We start from the raw sequence: 19511 nt of genomic DNA, 5'->3' as shown, positions 1-19511 counted from the left end.
TAAACGCTATTTTGAATATATTATTAATCATTTACTTACTCATTCTGAATGATCTTAAAAAGTCAAATATTTTTAAACACTGGTGGTTTGTAAATAATGCAAAACATAAATTATTAATGATAAATGAATCATTAACAAAGTATGAAAATATAATTATTGAGCACTATGTGTGTGTGTGTGTGTGTGTTTGTGTGTATGTGTCTGAAAATAAGTCAAGAACATTGCATGTGTAGCTGTATTTATAAACTGCTTACTAATGTACTGTGCATCCGGAAAGTATTCATGTCGCTTCACTTTTTCCACATTTACAGCCTTATTCCAAAATTTATTAAATTAATTTATTTCCTCAAACCTCTACACACACTATTTCATAATGGCAATGTATTTTTTTATTGTTGCAAATTTATTAAAAATAAAAAACCTGAAAAAGCAAGAAGGTCTCTGGATGGAACCTCTGCTCAGTTGGCGTTTCTGTGTGGAGTTTGCATGTTCTCCCTGTGTTCGCGTGAGTTTTCTCTGGGTGCTCCAGTTTACCCCACAGTCCAAAGACATGCGGTACAGGTGAATTGGGTAGGCTAAATTGTACACCGTAGTGTATGAGTGTGTGTGTGTGTGTGTATGTGTGTGTGTGTGTGTGTGTGTGTGTGTGTGTGTGTGTGTGTGTGTGTGTGGCTGTTTCCCAGAGATGGGTTGCGGCTGGAATGGCATCTGCTGCGTAAAAACGTGCTGGATAAGTCGGCGGTTCATTCCGATGTGGCCACCCTGGAATAATAAAGGGACTAAGCCGACAAGAAAATAAAAGAACTAATAAAAAAACCTGAAAAACCACATGTACATGAGTATTCACAGCCTTGCTCGTAAAGCTCTAAATTGAGCTCAGATACATTTACGTTTCCAATAATCAATTTTTAAGATGTTTCAGCAGCTTAATTGGAGTTCACCTGTGGTAATTTCAGTTGATTGGACATGATTTGAAAAGGCACACACCTGTCTATATAAGGTCCCAGGGTTGACAGTGCATGTCAAAGCACAAACTATGCATGAAGATGAAGGAATTGTCTTTAGACCTCCGAGACAGGATTGTCTCTAGGCACAAGGTTGGGGAAGGTTACGATTCATTTTTGCTGCTCTGAAAGTTCCAATGAGCACAGTGGCCTCCATCATCCATAAGTGCAAGATGTCTGAAACCACCAGAACTCTTCCTAGAGCTGGCTGGCCATCTAAGCTGAATGATCGGGGGAGAAGGGGCTAGGGCTTAGTCATGGAGGTGATCAATAACCCAATGATCACTCTGTATTTGGAGAAAACCAGGCACTGCTCATCACAAGGCTAATACCATCCCTAAAGTGAAGCTTGGTGGTGGCACCATCATGCTGTGGGGATGTTTTTCAGCAGCAGGAAGTGGAAGACTAGTCAGGATAGAGGGAAAGATGAATGCAGCAATGTGCAGAGACATCCTGAATGAAAACCTGCTTCAGAGTGCTCTTAACCTCAGACTGGGGTGACGGTTCATCTTCAAGCAGGTCAATGACCCAAAGCACACCGCCAAAATATCAATGGACAAACTTCACAACAACTTGGTGAATGTCCTTTAGTGGCCCAGCCAGAGGTCAGACCTAATTCCTATTGAACATCTTTGGAGAGACCTGAAAATGGCTGTACACCATTGCTTCCCATCCAACCTGTTAGAACTTGAGAGGTACTGCAAAGTGAAATGGGCAAAAATACCCAAAGATAGGTGTGCCAAGCTTATGGCATCATATTCCAAAAGACAGCAAAGGCTGTGAATACTTATGTACATGTGATTTTTCAGTTATATATATATATATATATATATATATATATATATATATATATATATATATATATATATATATATATATATATATATATAAACTGAAAAAATAAATAAATATATATATATATATATATATATATATATATATATATATATATATATATATACATACATACACTGTAAATGATTTCTGTTGTTTTCACAGTATTATACTGCATTTCTCAACAGTTTTTTACTGTATAAGCTGTGCACAGTGTGTTACTGTATATATTGTTGTTTTCACAGTATAATAATGTATTTTCAACTTTTCTATACTGTGGACATGGTTAACAGTATGTTACTGTAGATTTTATAATGAATGTTGGGGAAAAATCAGTTACTGTGCATCTAAATACAGTACTGCAAATGACCAAGAACAACTCCACACACACTATATATTATGATTATTATGTTTATTTATTTTTAGACAAATTATTTTGTGAAGTAAATAACCTAACCAGTTTCTTCAGACTATTCAGTGCATTAAACTGTCCCCTGGCTTTCCATTTTTGGGTGCACTGCTCCTTCATTTTATAAGGTAACATGGAAATATTAAATAATATTTAATAAACATAACTTTGTGCTAAACCAAAACGTAAATTGGAACAAAAATAATTGATTCACGTAACCAAAGACTGTTAAACACACAAAATGATTTCAATGTCAGCTTAAATTTCAGAGTGACCAACCTGCTTTAGACGGATTCAAGAATATTGGGCAACCATATGGGCCACCGTAGAGGTCACATATCTCCGCATTTTCAAAACAACATATTAAAATACACATTATCTTAATAAATAAACCACAGACATGAGTTTAAAACAACTACATTCTCGCATGAAAAACGGTTAAAACTTTATTTTATAACACATTTATTATCTAGTCATCGAAGGCAGGGGCATGTCTCAATAATGTCCAGGCCGATTAAAGCATGAGGTTTGCCCGATACATGAGTGATGGAGCGCCGTCAACCCCTGGAGGTCAGAAACTTCCCTATCGGCAAAGCACACTTAAAATTAGACATGATATCTATAAACAAACCACAGATTTGAGTTTGGAAGAACTACATTCTCGCATGAAAAACTGTTAAAACTTCATTTCGTGACATATTAAACGCAATATTTATGATATGATCTGGCTTTTCTCATCCGCCATAGAGTGGAGGAACTATGACGTCAATTTGTATGCAAAAACCCGGAAGCGAGTTAGCATTTTAGGACTTCCGGTTCCCTCGTCCTAAAGTCAATGGGTTTTTTGAATGGGGTTTCAGTAAAATCGCTTAAATAAGGTCTGTGGCTAACACAATTTCAAGATAATTTCACGTTTTGTTCTACGATAAAAAACACATCAGTTACAGCACACTCTTGCATTTTTAAATCGATTACGCTTCTTTAAAAAGACCGTTGCTATCAAGTTGCTAAATGGGACTACAGTCGGTGTCGGGGACATTATACGTCATCGAGCTGATCTGGTCTGGAGCGCAGCTTGCTTGTGTTGGGCATTTGGATTTGTCTGTGATTTTAGGTATTTTCATGAATAGTATTTTATAGTGTTGTATTATTCTAATTGGGAATTCAGATTGTGTGTTGATAATTCCTTCACTTTTAAAGGCTGTCGAGACAGATTAATATGCTAATCATTTATTTTAATTAAACGATATAATGAAGAACTGCTGACCAGTGCAGCCTGTCTCTCTCCTACTCTCAGTAATGCAAACGTGTGAATAAATGTGTAAAAATACACACATATTAACTGTCATTAAAACGTGATCAAGTGATTTTTTTCGTGCCTTTTTTTTCTTCAACTGAACACATTTAACTCTGTCATAACTGCAATATTTACACTCCTCTATAAAATGTATAGCAGATGTGACTGTTAAAGCTTTTTTTCACTGTACTTCGTGACAAAAAAGGAATATTGATTGTTGCTCTGTGTCCATGATGATGGAACTTGCAGGCATTTGATAGACTTGTTCCTCACGCCTAATTTCTGTCGTCTGTTAAGACTGTGTGCACGCGAGCGATACACTTTCTTAAATATGTCTTATGTTAATACTATAGAAGCAGATTCATACACAGTTTTAAAACTTTTAGAACAACCGTAAAGCAAAACAGATGTATTTCCCATGTAAAAACGATCCAAAAGGCACATAGGTCTGTGTATTTTTGCGTATTTATTTGTTTATAATATATAGCGTGGAGTATAATATAATATACAGAGAGATTAACTCTTTGTCATGGACATTATATTTAAAAATAAGCTTGAAAAGTTGTCTGTAGCAGGGTGGGGCTGACGTCACAGGCGCGCGCCCCGAGGGCTCTGTAGTCCGTTTATAGCCTCATGTTAGCTTTTCAGTTCTTGCATTTGCATTAAAGATCCAAAAGTGCTCAAAGTTGTATCTTCGTGTGAGGATTATCCGACTGGACAAAACGTGTAAGTGTAATGAACAGTGTTTGAACACAGAGCTTATTATTTGCAATCTTCGAAAAGCCTATGGGAAAATCCTATAGGGATTTCCACGAGGGAACCAGTTTTATGCTAGCAGCCGATTAACCTACAAAGTGACATCATAGTTCCTCCATGCCAGACCGTGTTTGTAGTGTTTGCGAGGTATTAGATAACGTACAGTGAGTTTATCTTGAGTGAGTTTTTGACCATAGTAACCTTACCTGAAAAAAAACTTCACTTTTACTTGGGGTTAACTGCATTAATGAATTCTCTATTTCAGCACAACACTCAGATAAGGTAAGCTCTGGTCTTCACGTGGTCATTATGACTACGTTATCATTATGGTTAAATTTGGTAACTGTAAGTTATTCACTAAATATATTCACTAAACTCACTGATGAAACAAGTCTAACTGTTTTATTAAATTGAGCTGATAATAAAATTCAGTTGATGTCTTTTAAGCGTACTTTAATATTAACATAATTCATATTTATTGTCTATTTCTCACTGGTTAATGAGCTTATTGTATAACGTTAGTGTGTCTTTAATTGTACATTTTATTTTGGTGTTCAGGTGTAGGGAATGATTTTTATTCAAATTTATTTGAACCCCATACAGATGTGTATGGTTGTACCATAGATTTAGATCATTAAATGTTGTCTTATTTTACTCTTATTATATTTATCTTTTTTTGCAGCTACAGCAATTGATGTTGAAAAAACTGATGCTACCAATCTCTCCTCACTTGATTGTTCAAGGTAATGTTGATGTCTTCCCTATTTTGATTAGATTTTGAAATGTCAAGTTGTTCACAGATTTGTTGTGAGGAGTTTCATGTACAACCTCTTTTTCTTCTTCCAGTAGCAACGCAGTGGCACAGTAGGTAGTGCTGTCACCTCACAGCAAGAAGGTTGCTGGTTTGAGCCTCGGCTGGGTCAGTTGGCTGAATACAATGACATCACACTTGCTCACACGAGGTACTTGATTTAGTTTTCCTCAAGCGATACATCAGTTTTTATGAGTAATGCGGGACACTTGAATTGAAGGGATAGTTCACCCAAAAATTAAAATAATGGCATCTTTGGCATCCTCCACTTGTTTCAAAATAGTTAGATTTTTTTTGTTCCATTGAACACAAACTCATATTTTTTTTAAAAAATTTGGTTGAAATATGGATGTCAATAGTTATTGGTTTCTAACATTCTTCAAAATATCTGCTTTAGTGTTCAATAGAAATTTAAATGGATTTAAAACACATGGAGTAATGGTGGCAGAAAAGTAACTATCCTTTTAAATATTTTATTCTGAGACTTATTTATATGTGTCTTGTCTTTTGCCATATTTTCTTTCCAGCTCAGATTGTGATGGACCTGGAATGTGACATCAGTTACTCTTAAGTCAGGAACCAAATAAAGCACAGATGTGGAGGGATCTGCAACTAAACTAACTGGAGGAAAGGAACCTTTAGGTAAAAACACCTGCTTTATTTAGATCTGAAGTATTTTATTTGACATAGAGTATTATTTTTTATTCTTATTCTAATTTTATTTTATGTATATACTGAATAGAAGTCATTTAAATTTCACAAATGATTGAATATAAAATATCATCTAGATGTCTTATTTTTCATTGTCTTAAACAGGGGTGCTCAACCCTGTTCCTGGAGATCGACCTTTCTGCAGAGTTTAGCTCCAACCCTGATCAATAGCAACTAAACAAACTAAGTATCTGAAGCAGCACTTGGTAAATAAAGACAGGTGTTCTTGATCAAGGTTGCAGGTGAGCTCTGTGGAAAGGTAGATCTCCAGGAACAGGGTTGTGCACCCCTGATCTAAATGCTCAAAAATGCTGTTTCCGAGGCGAGGTTGGATGTAGTTCAGAAATAGATTCATTAGGATCAATGCTTAAAGTAAATGTTTACTTCTCTCTGTAGACCAAACATGCTTAGTATCCCTCACATTTTAATAAATGATTTGTTTTGGTTACTTTTACATCTATATATGGGTAAGCAAGTATTTAATAAATAAAATTATTATAAACCACTTGACTTACCCAAATGACTCTATTACCCTAGCTGCTGGGAAAAAAAACATGCAAAATAACAGATTTTTTTTTTATTTACAGTGTGGGTGAACATACTACCTTGATGTCCAACAAAGGCTGCACAAGAGCTCATTTGATGAAACATATTCTGTCCTGTCTACATCTCTGACAACCTGGAAGTGCTTCGACATTAGTGAGTACTTGATTAACATTAGTCACGTTAAAATATATTATTTTATTTATTTATTTATTTTAAATATGTAGCCTCTTAAGGTCAGAATGAACTGTGTTCACCCCTCTTAAATCCGTGGAAGCGCTAGTGTAGTCATGGAATCAGATATTCAAGCTATACAGAGTCAGACATTAAGTTAGGATGAGACTTTATTTTTTACATACCTGTGTGGACACTTGACAAGTGTTGACTTGACTGATCTTTTCCCCATTAACGTTAGTGTAATTGTAAATAGACAACAATCTGTATTTTGCCAACAAAAAACAATAAAAAACAGTGTTTCATTTATATAAAACAGCAGTGCGGTGTTTTTTTTTTTAAATTGTAATACTTTTTGATACATTAATTGTTGACTGGTTTTAATGATCAATTGTTCATTAGTGTTCTGTTGCTTTGTTATATTGAATAATTGCTACTGTTTCAGTAGGGTTTACACAATAAACTTTTATTGTGAAGTTAAAGTTTCAGTTTCTTTATTTTTCTTGTATTTCTTGAACAGTTAAAATAACATTTGTGCAATTTTTGAAAATATTTTGCTCATTATAAAGTAGCACTATTAAATACAATAAAATAACATTTAATAACTGTAAAATACTATACAGTAATAATGAAAGTAACATTAAAATACCGTAGTTCTGCATGGTAAAAATGTACAGTAAAATACTGTTTTCAGTTTTGCAGTATGTGTATCACTACTGTAATTAGTGTTACAGTAAAAAAAGAAAAGAGTAAAATGATGTATTACATTTTACAGTAAATGTAATACTAAAGTAATTAGTATTACAGTAATGTTACTGTTTTATGAAATACAGCAGCTACTGGATAATTGTTGCCAGTAACTTACTGTTAATTTAACAAGAAATCGTTTACAGTGTATATATATATATATATATATATATATATATATATATATATATATATATATATATATATATATATATATATATACATACACACACACACACACACACACACACACACACACACACACACACACACACACACACACATATATATATATATATATATATATATACACATACTGATATATAAACAAAAAATATATATATACAAATATACACACACACATATATATATATATATATATATATATATATATATATATATATATATATATATATATGTGTGTGTATAATTATATAAATATATAATTCTTTTTTTTTATTTATTGTAGTTTTTACCCCTCATAAAACCTTTACGAATTTTATAAAGACAGTTAAAAAATTTTAAGCACCTTATTTTCTGGTTGTTCTCACTCACAACTCCATATGTGTAACCACTTCCTTTTCTTCATTTACTATGATGTTCAGTTCATCTTCAGTTATCTTTCCATCTGTATTGCGATCTTGATTTCTGAACATTTCTTTTAGGGCTTTGTCACTGTCTATTCCTGGATGGATGCGGCCTCTGCCTTCAGCCACCTGTAACATAATGAATGCTGCAAACTGCAAAGGAAAAAAAAAAAATTAAATCAGTTGGCAATCAGCTGGTATATCATGTAAGTCACAAATGTCTGTTTGCATTTATTAGATTATGCCATTAACCAAAAAAGACAACTTTGTTATCTAACGTTAACAGATAAATAAATACTGTAATTAATGTAATGTTCATTATTTATGGTAGTATACATATTGGTATTACATTATTATACATACTTATTTCGAAGTATTACCATAATTATATGCAATAATATTAATATGTCTGTTTATTATGCTTCTTTCTAGGCCCGAGAGCAACAGAGAATGGACTGCAAGATATTGTATTCTTCCTCAAACCTGCTTCCACTATATATATGTTTTATGCTCCTTTCTTAACAAAGAGCTTAATTATCATAGAGTGAATGTTTCTCCTAATCTCAATTTTTGACAGAGCCCCTATTATGGGTTTTTGAGAATGACCTCCCATGTAGTTTGCAACACAGCTCTAAGTGAAGTGAAATATCCAGTTAAGGCTTAAATCTGAAAGTGGACAGTGTTTAAAACTATTGATTAATTTACAAAAGAGTCGACTCCTAGTACTTCAAAGGAATCGTCTTGACAATGAGTCTTTAGCCTTTTCGACAAGACGTGCCTATAAAACTTAAGCCCCGCCCAATTGTTGAGCGCGCAAACTAAGGAGATTTGAAGCATGCGGCCCCGCCCACTAAGTAGGGTTGGGTACCAAAACCTGGGAACCGGTATGCACCAGATCAAATCAGCATATGAATTTCGGTGCTGCAACAAGAACGTAAAGCAGGTCGCACACCAGAAGCGCCGTTTGGCGATGCGCAGTGCCATGCATTTTAGAATTCGCAAGTTGCAATGCCACAAAGCGCCATCTGGGTGCCAATAGTTTCATTTTAAATAACATGCGAATGTGCATATCTGGTGTATAAGTGGTGCATCCACTGTGTGACGCCCTTAACTAGCATAAAGGGGTGCGTTAAAGGCCCACATAAGTAAGCATTGTGTCACACCGTCTCTAAATGTTTAATTCTAATTAGCTTTAAGGGATATGGATGTCAGTGATGTCAGGCGTTTGTTATTGTAGCTTATAGAAGGCAAAGCGTGCAGTACGGCGCATGTGGCGAGCGACTCACTTCATCAACACGCAAGATTGCGTTCATCTAATTCGCTTAAACTAAACATTCTGCAGTATAGCTATATTTTACAAGCAAGGATTCTGAAACACTAACATGCAGCAGATGTTTTACAAAAATTGTGTGTAGGGGAGAAACACGTCAAACTTATGAAATGTGAGGGCTCATGGAATCACCTTAAAGGTGAGGAATGGACTGTCTTTAACAGCTTGTGACATTATCTGGCACATTATCTGGGTGTGTTTACATGAACACAAATACTCTGATTGTAATATATTAAGACGGTACTCTGATCACGAGTCTATTATGTAAACAGTGATTTTTGATTATCTTAAAGGACCACAGACACAAACTGCAGAGGAAACATGTATTGGCTGGTGACGCAATGATGTTGATGGATCTATGTGCTATAACATGTAACTGGGAATCACAAATGTAACATTCAAAAAGCAGCTCATGTACACACATGAATTATATTATTGTCTTAATTAGATTAAGGCAAATCATTAGATCAACGATGTCCATGTAAAGGTACAAGCCCCAAACCCAGAAAAAAGGTGTTCCCTGATTTTGATGGCTGCCTTTCCACAGGTTAGTAGTAAGCTAATTTAATGTTAATGGCATAATGCAAATTTTGCATTTATGCTAACAAACAAATGATCAAAAGAAATATATTAATGCAATTCAAATAAATAAAATATGAATTGATGTATACTTTGAACTTATTATAAATATATATTTATATTGTTCAATTATAATGATAAATGTATATTTTTTGTCAATTAATTTTGTGGCTAAAAGGTATCGGTTCAGGCACCGTTTTGGCACCGGTACCATTTAAAAAGTATCGATTTAGCACCGCCATCGAAAAAAACGATCCCCAACCCTACCACTAACACAGAAAAAAGGCTAGACACACACTGTAGCAGATGCCGGTAGAATCAACGTTGTGCTCAGCTGGATATTATTGAAAGTCTCTACCCAAAGATGAAACTGTGTTGAGTCAGTGGTTGAGGTTTATTTTTACAAAAATACCTCAGCATTATAGCCCAGCCCAGTTCGAGTGCTTCTGGAAACTACATGCTTACAACGGAGAATTCATCGGCGGTCTATCAAGTCTACCAAACATATGAGAATGAAAATTCAATAACATGTTGAGGGGGAAAATGGTTGTGAAAAAATATTAAATGTTTGAGCTAAGGATGTTCAGAATTTATTCTGACTCTATTGAATCCATGTTGGCATGTGGCAATGAATGACTAGAGTGGCAGTGATTAACTCCAGTGCCAAAGTTGGAGCCCGTGCTGCACATCTCAAGTAGAAATCTGGGTTGAGAGATGCTGGATGGCTGCCCAATATATGATGGAAGAACCCAAAATCAGAAAAAGTTGAAACAGAAATGGAAAATAAAGAAACAAACAAAGTAGTGATTTCCAAATTTACTTGTATTTCATTGCAGACAATTCATTCATTCATTCATTTTCTTGTCGGCTTGGTCCCTTTTATTAATCCGGGGTCGCCACAGCGGAATGAACCGCCAACTTATCAAGCAAGTTTTTTACGCAGCGGATGCCCTTCTAGCCGCAACCCATCTCTGGGAAACATCCACACACACATTAACACACACACTCATAACACTACGGACAATTTAGCCTACCCAATTCACCTGTACCACATGTCTTTGGACTGTGGGGGAAACCGGAGCACCGGCAGGAAACCCACGCGAAGGCAGGGGGAACATGCAAACTCCACACAGAAACACCAACTGAGCCGAGGTTCGAACTAGCAACCCAGGCGACAGCACTACCTACTGCGCCACTGCCTCGCCCCTCATTGCTGACAATATGAACAAAAATATTTAAAGTTTTGTCTTATAAACTTCATTTCATTTTATTCAGGTAAATTGGTTAATGATGTAATTTGAAACAAGTGTCAAAAGTACAAAAACAGCATCCAAGAAGGTCTAGTCCTTTTGGAGCAAAGATGGGGCAATGATTGACAGTTTGCCATCAAAAACAAAATAAAATTATTGAAATCTTTAAAAACAATGTTCCTAAATAGAAGATCAGAAGACACTTCGATATTTCATCGTCAACACTGCATAACATAAATAAAAGATTCAAGGATTCTGGAATAATTTTGTAAGTAATAAATCATTTCCTACGTAAAGGACATGGGAGCAAGGCTGAGTTGAACTATCGTGATCTCTGATCCCTCAGGCAGGCATCGATAAATAACATTAATCTAAAAGCGATATCACCACATGGGCTAAGGACTACTTTGGCAAACCTTTGTCAAATACCACAATGGTTAGTTACATTCACAAATGGCAGTTAAAACTGCACTGTGCCAAAAGGAATTGCAAAAATTGATGCTGTGTGGACCAAATAAGAATAGGATTATCCAGATTGTTACCAGCAACAAGTCCAAAAACCAGTGTCTGTCATGGTATGGGATGAGTCAGTGCCCTTGGCAAAGGTAACTTGCATGTCTATGAAGGCACCATTACTGCTGAAAGTACATAGAGATTTTGGAACACAATATGCTGCCTTCTTTTCCAGGGACACCCATGCATATTTCAACAAGACAATTCAAAACCAAATTCTGCACCCATCACAAAGTCCTGGCTATAGAGGAAGATGATAAAAGAACTTGACTGGCCTGCCTGCAGTCCCAACCTATCTCCAATAAATGTGTGGTGCAAACTACGACAAAAAAGCGTTTTCCATACTGTTCCAACTTTTTCTGATTTTGATTTCAATATTGAACAGTAAGAGTGTAGGGGGGGGTCACATATAGGCACATCTGTGTTATATTTTCCTGGTTTTGTAACTAATATCTTTCATCTCAATTGTCCTTACTGCTAACATTGTGCTTATCTATTTAATTTTTGACATACTATTTTCCTGTTTCTCTTACTTAAATAGATTATATTCTTTACAACAGTCATTAAGAAAGCTATGCACATGGAAAATAGAGAGATAATGTGCAACATCATAATATCGTCAATTTTGACCCCGACAAAACAATATCTGCATGGGAGACAATTGCTCTACCGAGGAGCAGTAGCAGTTCTAAGGTGGGACCAGTGCCCCTGGCTCAACAAGCTTGGCCACCCTCTTTCCCCCCTTAATTTGAACACGGATCTCACCAACATTTTTGGCAGCAATGCACAATTTGTCCTATGGTGGCAGTGACAAGTAAAGTATTTTTCATGTCACAACTAAAACACCACGAAGAAACAAGATCAGCCAATGGTGGTAGACTGTATGGAGATGTGTGGCCTCTCTTGCGTGCCAAAACTTAGCCTCTCTCACACACCCTTTCAATAAATTCAGCAGTGTCATGTTCATATATGCATGAAGGTCAAGAGGGCTAGGCTCAGTGGTGCAAAGGCCAGATAATACAGAACATTTGAAAAGTAATGGACCGCACCTGGCCAATTGATGAAACACCGGTTGTTCACTTGTGTGTACAAAAGGTGGGTCAAGGGAGAGCTGTTGTTAAAGATTATCTGCATGGAGCCAGATCATTGTCAAAAAATAATACATCTGCAGTCTGGTCATTACAAATTAATTTGCTCCATGTTGTGCAATGTGACAGTTTTACCATGGATGACAAGAACTGATCTGATTACATTTTGAGAAGGAATTTGTTACAGTGTAAAACACGTTATTACCTGTTGCCAGCAGGTGGTGCTATGACTCTAACTGGATATTGGCATGTAAACGTGTTCAGGTTAGGACTCATATATTTTGAGAAAGATCGGACAATGCATGCCTAAGTTATAACAACTTCCACTTTTGTGGATAAACATTAAAGTTTGTGAGCCTGCCATAGACACACACTCTGACAAAAACTCTAGATCTTCACAATTTAACATTGTCAAAGTGTATAGGTGGCTCTTTTGAGCCATTTTACTGTTGGTGCTTAGTTCCTAATAACAATAATAAACGGAACTGTCAGGGTTCAGGAAGGATGAGGGAGCAAGGACTCAAGTGCAAACAGGATGATTTATTGATAATAAAAATAAAACAAAATTAGAACAAAAAACACCCCGAGGGGGAAAAACATAACTATAAAACAAACACTCAAACAAACTTGGATGGGCTGGCAGGACAAACAGGACTGGATAGCACACGACATGGGAATAACGACGACGACGAACAGGCAAATGACTGAAAACATGAGGGGGATTATAAAGCAAAAAGTAAATTGACACACAGGTGAACATGACAAACTAATAATGAGTAAACAAGGAGGGTGGGACTAGACAACAGACGGGAGAGCGCATGACACTGAGAGACAATACAAGCCATGCGCTCACATAACGCAACACTGAAGCACACGACAAAAGCACGTGACCACAATGTAAACACCAAGCCACGTGCTTTGACAAGAGACGCAAGACACAAGCACACGATAGATAAATACCTTACCGTGCGCTCACACATAAGCAACGCGCATGCTTCATCTCAGCGCCAACCAAAACTGAAACCAACTAGACGGAGGCGCCGAGAATAAAGCAGCGCGCTGCTGACAGAACAAACACAAACACTAGTACAAGAGCGCGCGCGTCTGAGGGACGCAGAGCGTGCGCGGCCACATCAAGTGGCAGCGCGCACACTCTGCGTACACCCACGACGGCGCGCGCGCGCACACAGAGACAGAAACAGGACCAGACGTGGAGTAGTGTCAGAGCTCTGCCACCAAAACAAGAATTTACAAGACCAAAGTGGCAGAACCCTGACACTAGCCCCCCCCAAAAGGGACGCCACCTGGCGTCCCTAAAGGGAACATCCAACAAGGTACAAGACAGACAAGAACTACAAGACAACAAAACTGGCAACATCAACAGACACAAGACAGGGAGGTGAACAGGCAAGACAACATGAAGGGGGGGAGGGAGGGAAGCCAAGCCAGACCCAAAACGACAAACAAGGGAGGGATGGGAGGGCAAGACAAGGGAGGATCAGTCCAGGGTGGGACCGGAGGAACTGTCCAGGGTGGGTCCAGCGGGTCAGGAGCCCCAGCAGGGAACCAGGGTGGAGCCGGTGGGTCCGTCCAGGGTGGAGGAAAGGAACACCAGGGAGGAGCAGGAGGGACGACCCAGGGAGGGTCTATGAGGGTAAACAAGACCAGAGGTCTGTGGGGGGCCGGCTGGGATGAAGGCCTGTGGGGAACCGGCTGGTCTAGAGGCGACTTAACTATAGCCGGCGGGGCTGAAGACCAGAGGGGAGCCGGCGGGGCTGAAGACCCGAGGGGAGCCGGCGGGGCTGAAGACCCGAGGGGAGCCGGCGGGGCTGAAGACCCGAGGGGAGCCGGCGGGGCTGAAGACCCGAGGGGAGCCGGCGGGGCTGAAGACCCGAGGGGAGCCGGCGGGGCTGAAGACCCGAGGGGAGCCGGCGGGGCTGAAGACCAGAGGGGAGCCGGCGGGGCTGAAGACCAGAGGGGAGCCGGCGGGGCTGGGAGCCGGGCTGGGGCCGGCTGGGCAAGACGTCTGGGGTGCGCCGGCAGGGCAAGGAGCCGGGCTGGGGCCGGCAGGGCAAGACGTCTGGTAGGTTCCGGCAGGGCAAGGAGCCGGGCTGGGGCCGGCAGGGCTAGACGTCTGGTAGGTGCCGGCAGGGAAAGACGTCTGGTAGGTGCCGGCAGGGAAAGACGTCTGGTAGGTGCCGGCAGGGCAAGGTGCCGGGCTGGGGCCGGCAGGGCTTGACATCTGGGTGGCGCCGGCAGGGCAAGACGTCTGGGTGGCGCCGGCAGGGCAAGACGTCTGGGTGGCGCCGGCAGGGCAAGACGTCTGGGTGGCGCCGGCAGGGCAAGACGTCTGGGTGGCGCCGGCAGGGCAAGGAGCCGGACTGGGACCGGCACTGAGCTGCGCTCTGGGGCTGGAGCCGACACTGGAGGGCGCTCAGGGGCTGGAGCCGACACTGGAGGGCGCTCAGGGGCTGGAGCCGACACTGGAGGGCGCTCAGGGGCTGGAGCCGACACTGGAGGGCGCTCAGGGGCTGGAGCCGACACTGGAGGGCGCTCAGGGGCTGGAGCCGACACTGGAGGGCGCTCAGGGGCTGGAGCCGACACTGGAGGGCGCTCAGGGGCTGGAGCCGACACTGGAGGGCGCTCAGGGGCTGGAGCCGACACTGGAGGGCGCTCAGGGGCTGGAGCCGACACTGGAGGGCGCTCAGGGGCTGGAGCCGACACTGGAGGGCGCTCAGGGGCTGGAGCCGACACTGGAGGGCGCTCAGGGGCTGGAGCCGACACTGGAGGGCGCTCAGGGGCTGGAGCCGACACTGGAGGGCGCTCAGGGGCTGGAGCCGACACTGGAGGGCGCTCAGGGGCTGGAGCCGACACTGGAGGGCGCTCAGGGGCTGGAGCCGACACTGGAGGGCGCTCAGGGGCTGATGCAGCAGTTTGGGCAGCCCTCTTTCTCTGCAGCCTCCGTTTACTCGACCGAGTCAGAGGGAGGTCATGAGCTGCACTCGTAGAGGAAGGAAGGGTGGAGTACTTGCCACAATCAGCTGGAGGTGTGAGGATCTGCCAATCCTTACGGTGGTGGAGATAAAGTGAAAAGCCCCAGAAGTCCAACACCCCAAGCTGATCCATCTCCCACTGTGGCAGGGGTTCATCGAGACAGAGATTAAAAGCTTCCTTCAGAGTGGCGTCATCAAACTCAAGCCCCCTAGCATAAGTCCAAAAAAACTGGGCAAAGCTTTTTACCTCCAGACCTTGCTGGCGGGCCGACACCAGCCCCTGAAGGCGCCTCTGTCTCTCCTCTGCTGTGGTGGGTGGAAGGATAATTATGCTCATCCTGTTGCTGAGTCCTCTGTTTGGGCCTGTTCGTACTGTCAGGGTTCAGGAAGGATGAGGGAGCAAGGACTCAAGTGCAAACAGGATGATTTATTGATAATAAAAATAAAACAAAATTAGAACAAAAAACACCCCGAGGGGGAAAAACATAACTATAAAACAAACACTCAAACAAACTTGGATGGGCTGGCAGGACAAACAGGACTGGATAGCACACGACATGGGAATAACGACGACGACGAACAGGCAAATGACTGAAAACATGAGGGGGATTATAAAGCAAAAAGTAAATTGACACACAGGTGAACATGACAAACTAATAATGAGTAAACAAGGAGGGTGGGACTAGACAACAGACGGGAGAGCGCATGACACTGAGAGACAATACAAGCCATGCGCTCACATAACGCAACACTGAAGCACACGACAAAAGCACGTGACCACAATGTAAACACCAAGCCACGTGCTTTGACAAGAGACGCAAGACACAAGCACACGATAGATAAATACCTTACCGTGCGCTCACACATAAGCAACGCGCATGCTTCATCTCAGCGCCAACCAAAACTGAAACCAACTAGACGGAGGCGCCGAGAATAAAGCAGCGCGCTGCTGACAGAACAAACACAAACACTAGTACAAGAGCGCGCGCGTCTGAGGGACGCAGAGCGTGCGCGGCCACATCAAGTGGCAGCGCGCACACTCTGCGTACACCCACGACGGCGCGCGCGCGCACACAGAGACAGAAACAGGACCAGACGTGGAGTAGTGTCAGAGCTCTGCCACCAAAACAAGAATTTACAAGACCAAAGTGGCAGAACCCTGACAGGAACAATTTCAATAGGGTCTATGCACCACTGGTGCTTGGTTCCTAATTAATTCTTCTATATGCCCATGTAGAAATCGTTTCATTAACATTAATAATAATAAGAAAGCAGAGAACATACCTCTTCTAGTAAAACTTTGTGGTCTTGGTTCATATCCATGGCAGGAAACAACGGCTCAGGACTGTCATGTAGCCAGATGAACAAAAAGCCCTCAGGAACACCTTTTTGCAGTTGTAACAGTTCTACCTCAAACAGCAACACTGCACTGGTGGGTATGCCCATTGCTGGAAAAAAAAGAGGTAATTAAGAATAACTGACAGTGTGATGACAACAGCACAGGTCATTTTTCTGAGACAAGAAGTGGAGCTTACAGTTACAAAGTTGCATTGCATGTATAATTTTATTTTGTTATATGCACTACTTTCAAATGGGTTTGGGATCAGATGGATATCTGATATTTATGTACAAGATATGTTAATGTACTTATTATTAGGTCCCATTGCAATTAACAGGAATCCTTTCTTCCAAGGAGTCCTGGCCAGGATGACCGTACAGAAACGTTTCATATTTAGCCTATCTTTTATATAACTTGACATATAAAATAAAAAATAAACATTATATAATTAAAACACATGTATTGCACTTTAACCTCCTAACTAAAACAATTACAAGGTTCATTCAACACACACTACAATAAATGCTTAGAATTGGTGAAAGAAAGCATTCACTTTTTCAAACTTTTCCACAGCCAAAGAGCATAATAAGAAAAAGCTAATTTTTCATGTTCAGAATGAATTCACAGCACTTATATCTCAATTTCAGATGAAAATCTGGTGAAATAGTTAATTCTACAGAATCACAAAAGAATAAACATATATTTTGGAATCATACCATAAGTAAAACTTAGAGTGAATTATTGACTTTCTTACTTTAAATTATTATTTTTTTAAACATTGGCAATCTTGATTTAAGGTTTTTTCACCAAGCAATCGATATTAACATCAAATGCTAACTTTTCATCACAACATATTCATATAAAGGCGGGGGAAGCGAGGCCAGCTAAGAGCTAAGCTAAAGCTAACACCACACCGGTTCTCTTTACCCAGCATCTTTCTCGTCAATGTACGGTCACTGGTGAATAAAATGGATGAGATTTGACTGCGCATCAACCACAGCAAAAACTGTCATGATTTTCACAGAAACATGGCTAAACAGTGGGATACCAGATAATGCTGCATCGCTAACTGAGCACCACACATTCCGACCAGACAGAACAGCGGATGACTCCGGTAAAACCAGAGGTGGAGGATAATGCATTTATATTAACAATGTCTTCGTCGTTGGAAGACATTGCTCTGCTAACCTGGAATTTCTAATGGTTAAAAGAAGACCGTTTTATCTACCAAGGGAGTTCACATCCACCATTGTGAATGCTGCTTATATTCCTCCTGATACTGATGCCAAGCTTGCTATAAACGAAATTCATGTAGCCATCAGCAAACAACAGACTGCTCACCCAGAGGCTGCTTTTATTGTTGCGGGGGATTTTAATCACTCAAACTTAAAGACAGTGCTCCCCAAATTCCATCAAAATATTTTCTGCCACACAAGGGGAAACAAACCCCCAACCCCCCCCCCCCCCCCCCCCCCCCCCCCCCCCCCACCCCCACTTGGGTCAATCAGATCACCTTTCTTTGTTCCTTACCCCCAAGAACTAACACCTCAACAACCGTGTGAAGCCATCTGTGAGGACCATCAAAGTGTGGTTGGCGGGGGTAGACTCCACACTCCAGGACAGGTTTCAACACACAGACTGGAGTATGTTTGTTTACCAGTCCACACGTGGCTCTCACACAGACATTGACAGTTACACTTAGGCGTTGTAGAATGAAAACGATCCGCGTCCACACTCGCGTTTTACCCAGCGTTTCTGAACAGCTCTCCGTCCACACCAAAACGCTGAAAACGCACATCACGTGACCACACACACACAGTCGGGCAAGCGCTCCAGCATTTCTACCCAGATGAGAGCTCTGCTTGTCGGACTGCTCATCAAGCATCTCCTGCTGGATCTAATCTCACTATATTTGCTAAACGTGATATTTCATTCATGTTGTTTTCTTTATCTAACGACATAGGCCAATTCCCTGACTTTGGTCATTGGAATCTATTAAGTTACTTGTTCACGGGTAACATGTTTTGGTTAAGCGCAAAGATAAGTTAATGATTAATCCAGGTACATTGACTGATCGCTTGCCTTTATTTCCTACAATGTATAAACTTATTGTATGTTATACTTTTATAATTATCGATTATTAAAACTGATATTCAGCAAAAGAGGGTGCGTTTCGTATTTTTACTGAAATTGAAAGGAGGCAGTTGTTATAGGCTCCGTTTTGTTATAAATATCCACACAGTGAAGATGACGCTCATAAATGCAGCACGGCGCCTCAACATTTCTGCTGTCTGTTAAGTTGCTAATATTAAAAAGAAAATAGGCAGTTCCTTAAATCATGTTTACATTTTATTGTTGAGAAAGTGAAACAACGTAGCCAAGGTGATGTGAATGAAGTTATAAAGTACACTGTTCCCTTTGAAGATTTACCCGTGTCCTCGATATGTTTTCCATATCAAACTGAGAAGGGGGAGACTGCAGCCTTGATCAAACTTGCGAGGTCTTAACTTACAAGAAGAGGATGCGAGACTGAACTGTGTGTGGGC

At 40.6% G+C, this 19511-nt stretch overlaps 1 protein-coding gene and 1 long non-coding RNA gene across 19 annotated transcripts in view; one reads left to right on the top strand and one right to left on the bottom strand.

Annotated features, from left to right (window-relative positions):
• Positions 1-19511, bottom strand: part of fkbp10a (FKBP prolyl isomerase 10a) — a 131863-nt gene that overhangs the window by 20283 nt on the left and 92069 nt on the right. For 4 of the 15 annotated variants that reach the window (XR_012395002.1, XR_012395003.1, XM_073931624.1 and 1 more), the window contains 2 exons: positions 16911-17074; positions 7816-8026 (listed from right to left, as the gene is read on the bottom strand). Coding sequence is in view for 9 of the 15 variants with exons in the window: in XM_073931624.1 (XP_073787725.1) it covers positions 7838-8026; positions 16911-17074 (353 nt within the window). In the remaining 6 variants the exon portion in view is untranslated. Of the gene's footprint in view, positions 1-611; positions 763-2262; positions 2831-6405; positions 6511-6691; positions 6804-7712; positions 8027-16910; positions 17075-19511 lie in introns of those variants that run through there. The other 11 variants (XM_021468303.2, XM_073931628.1, XM_009294177.4 and 8 more) reach the window with 9 other exon arrangements.
• LOC103909220 (uncharacterized) lies at positions 4161-9869 on the top strand. 4 transcript variants are annotated; one of them, XR_012395008.1, is made up of 7 exons: positions 4161-4270; positions 4983-5043; positions 5150-5262; positions 5639-5753; positions 6410-6521; positions 7952-8079; positions 8306-9869. It is a non-coding gene; the product is annotated as an uncharacterized lncRNA (long non-coding RNA). The 4 variants fall into 4 exon arrangements; XR_011007558.2 differs by having other exon boundaries at positions 5147-5262; XR_011007559.2 differs by lacking the exon at positions 4161-4270 and adding an exon at positions 4367-4582.

The sequence above is a fragment of the Danio rerio genome, chromosome 19 (genome assembly GCF_049306965.1).
Source record: "Danio rerio strain Tuebingen ecotype United States chromosome 19, GRCz12tu, whole genome shotgun sequence".
In the NCBI taxonomy this organism is placed as follows: Eukaryota; Metazoa; Chordata; class Actinopteri; order Cypriniformes; family Danionidae; genus Danio; species Danio rerio.
Note: the sequence above shows the minus strand (reverse complement) of the source record. Positions and strands in the feature narration are given on the sequence as shown.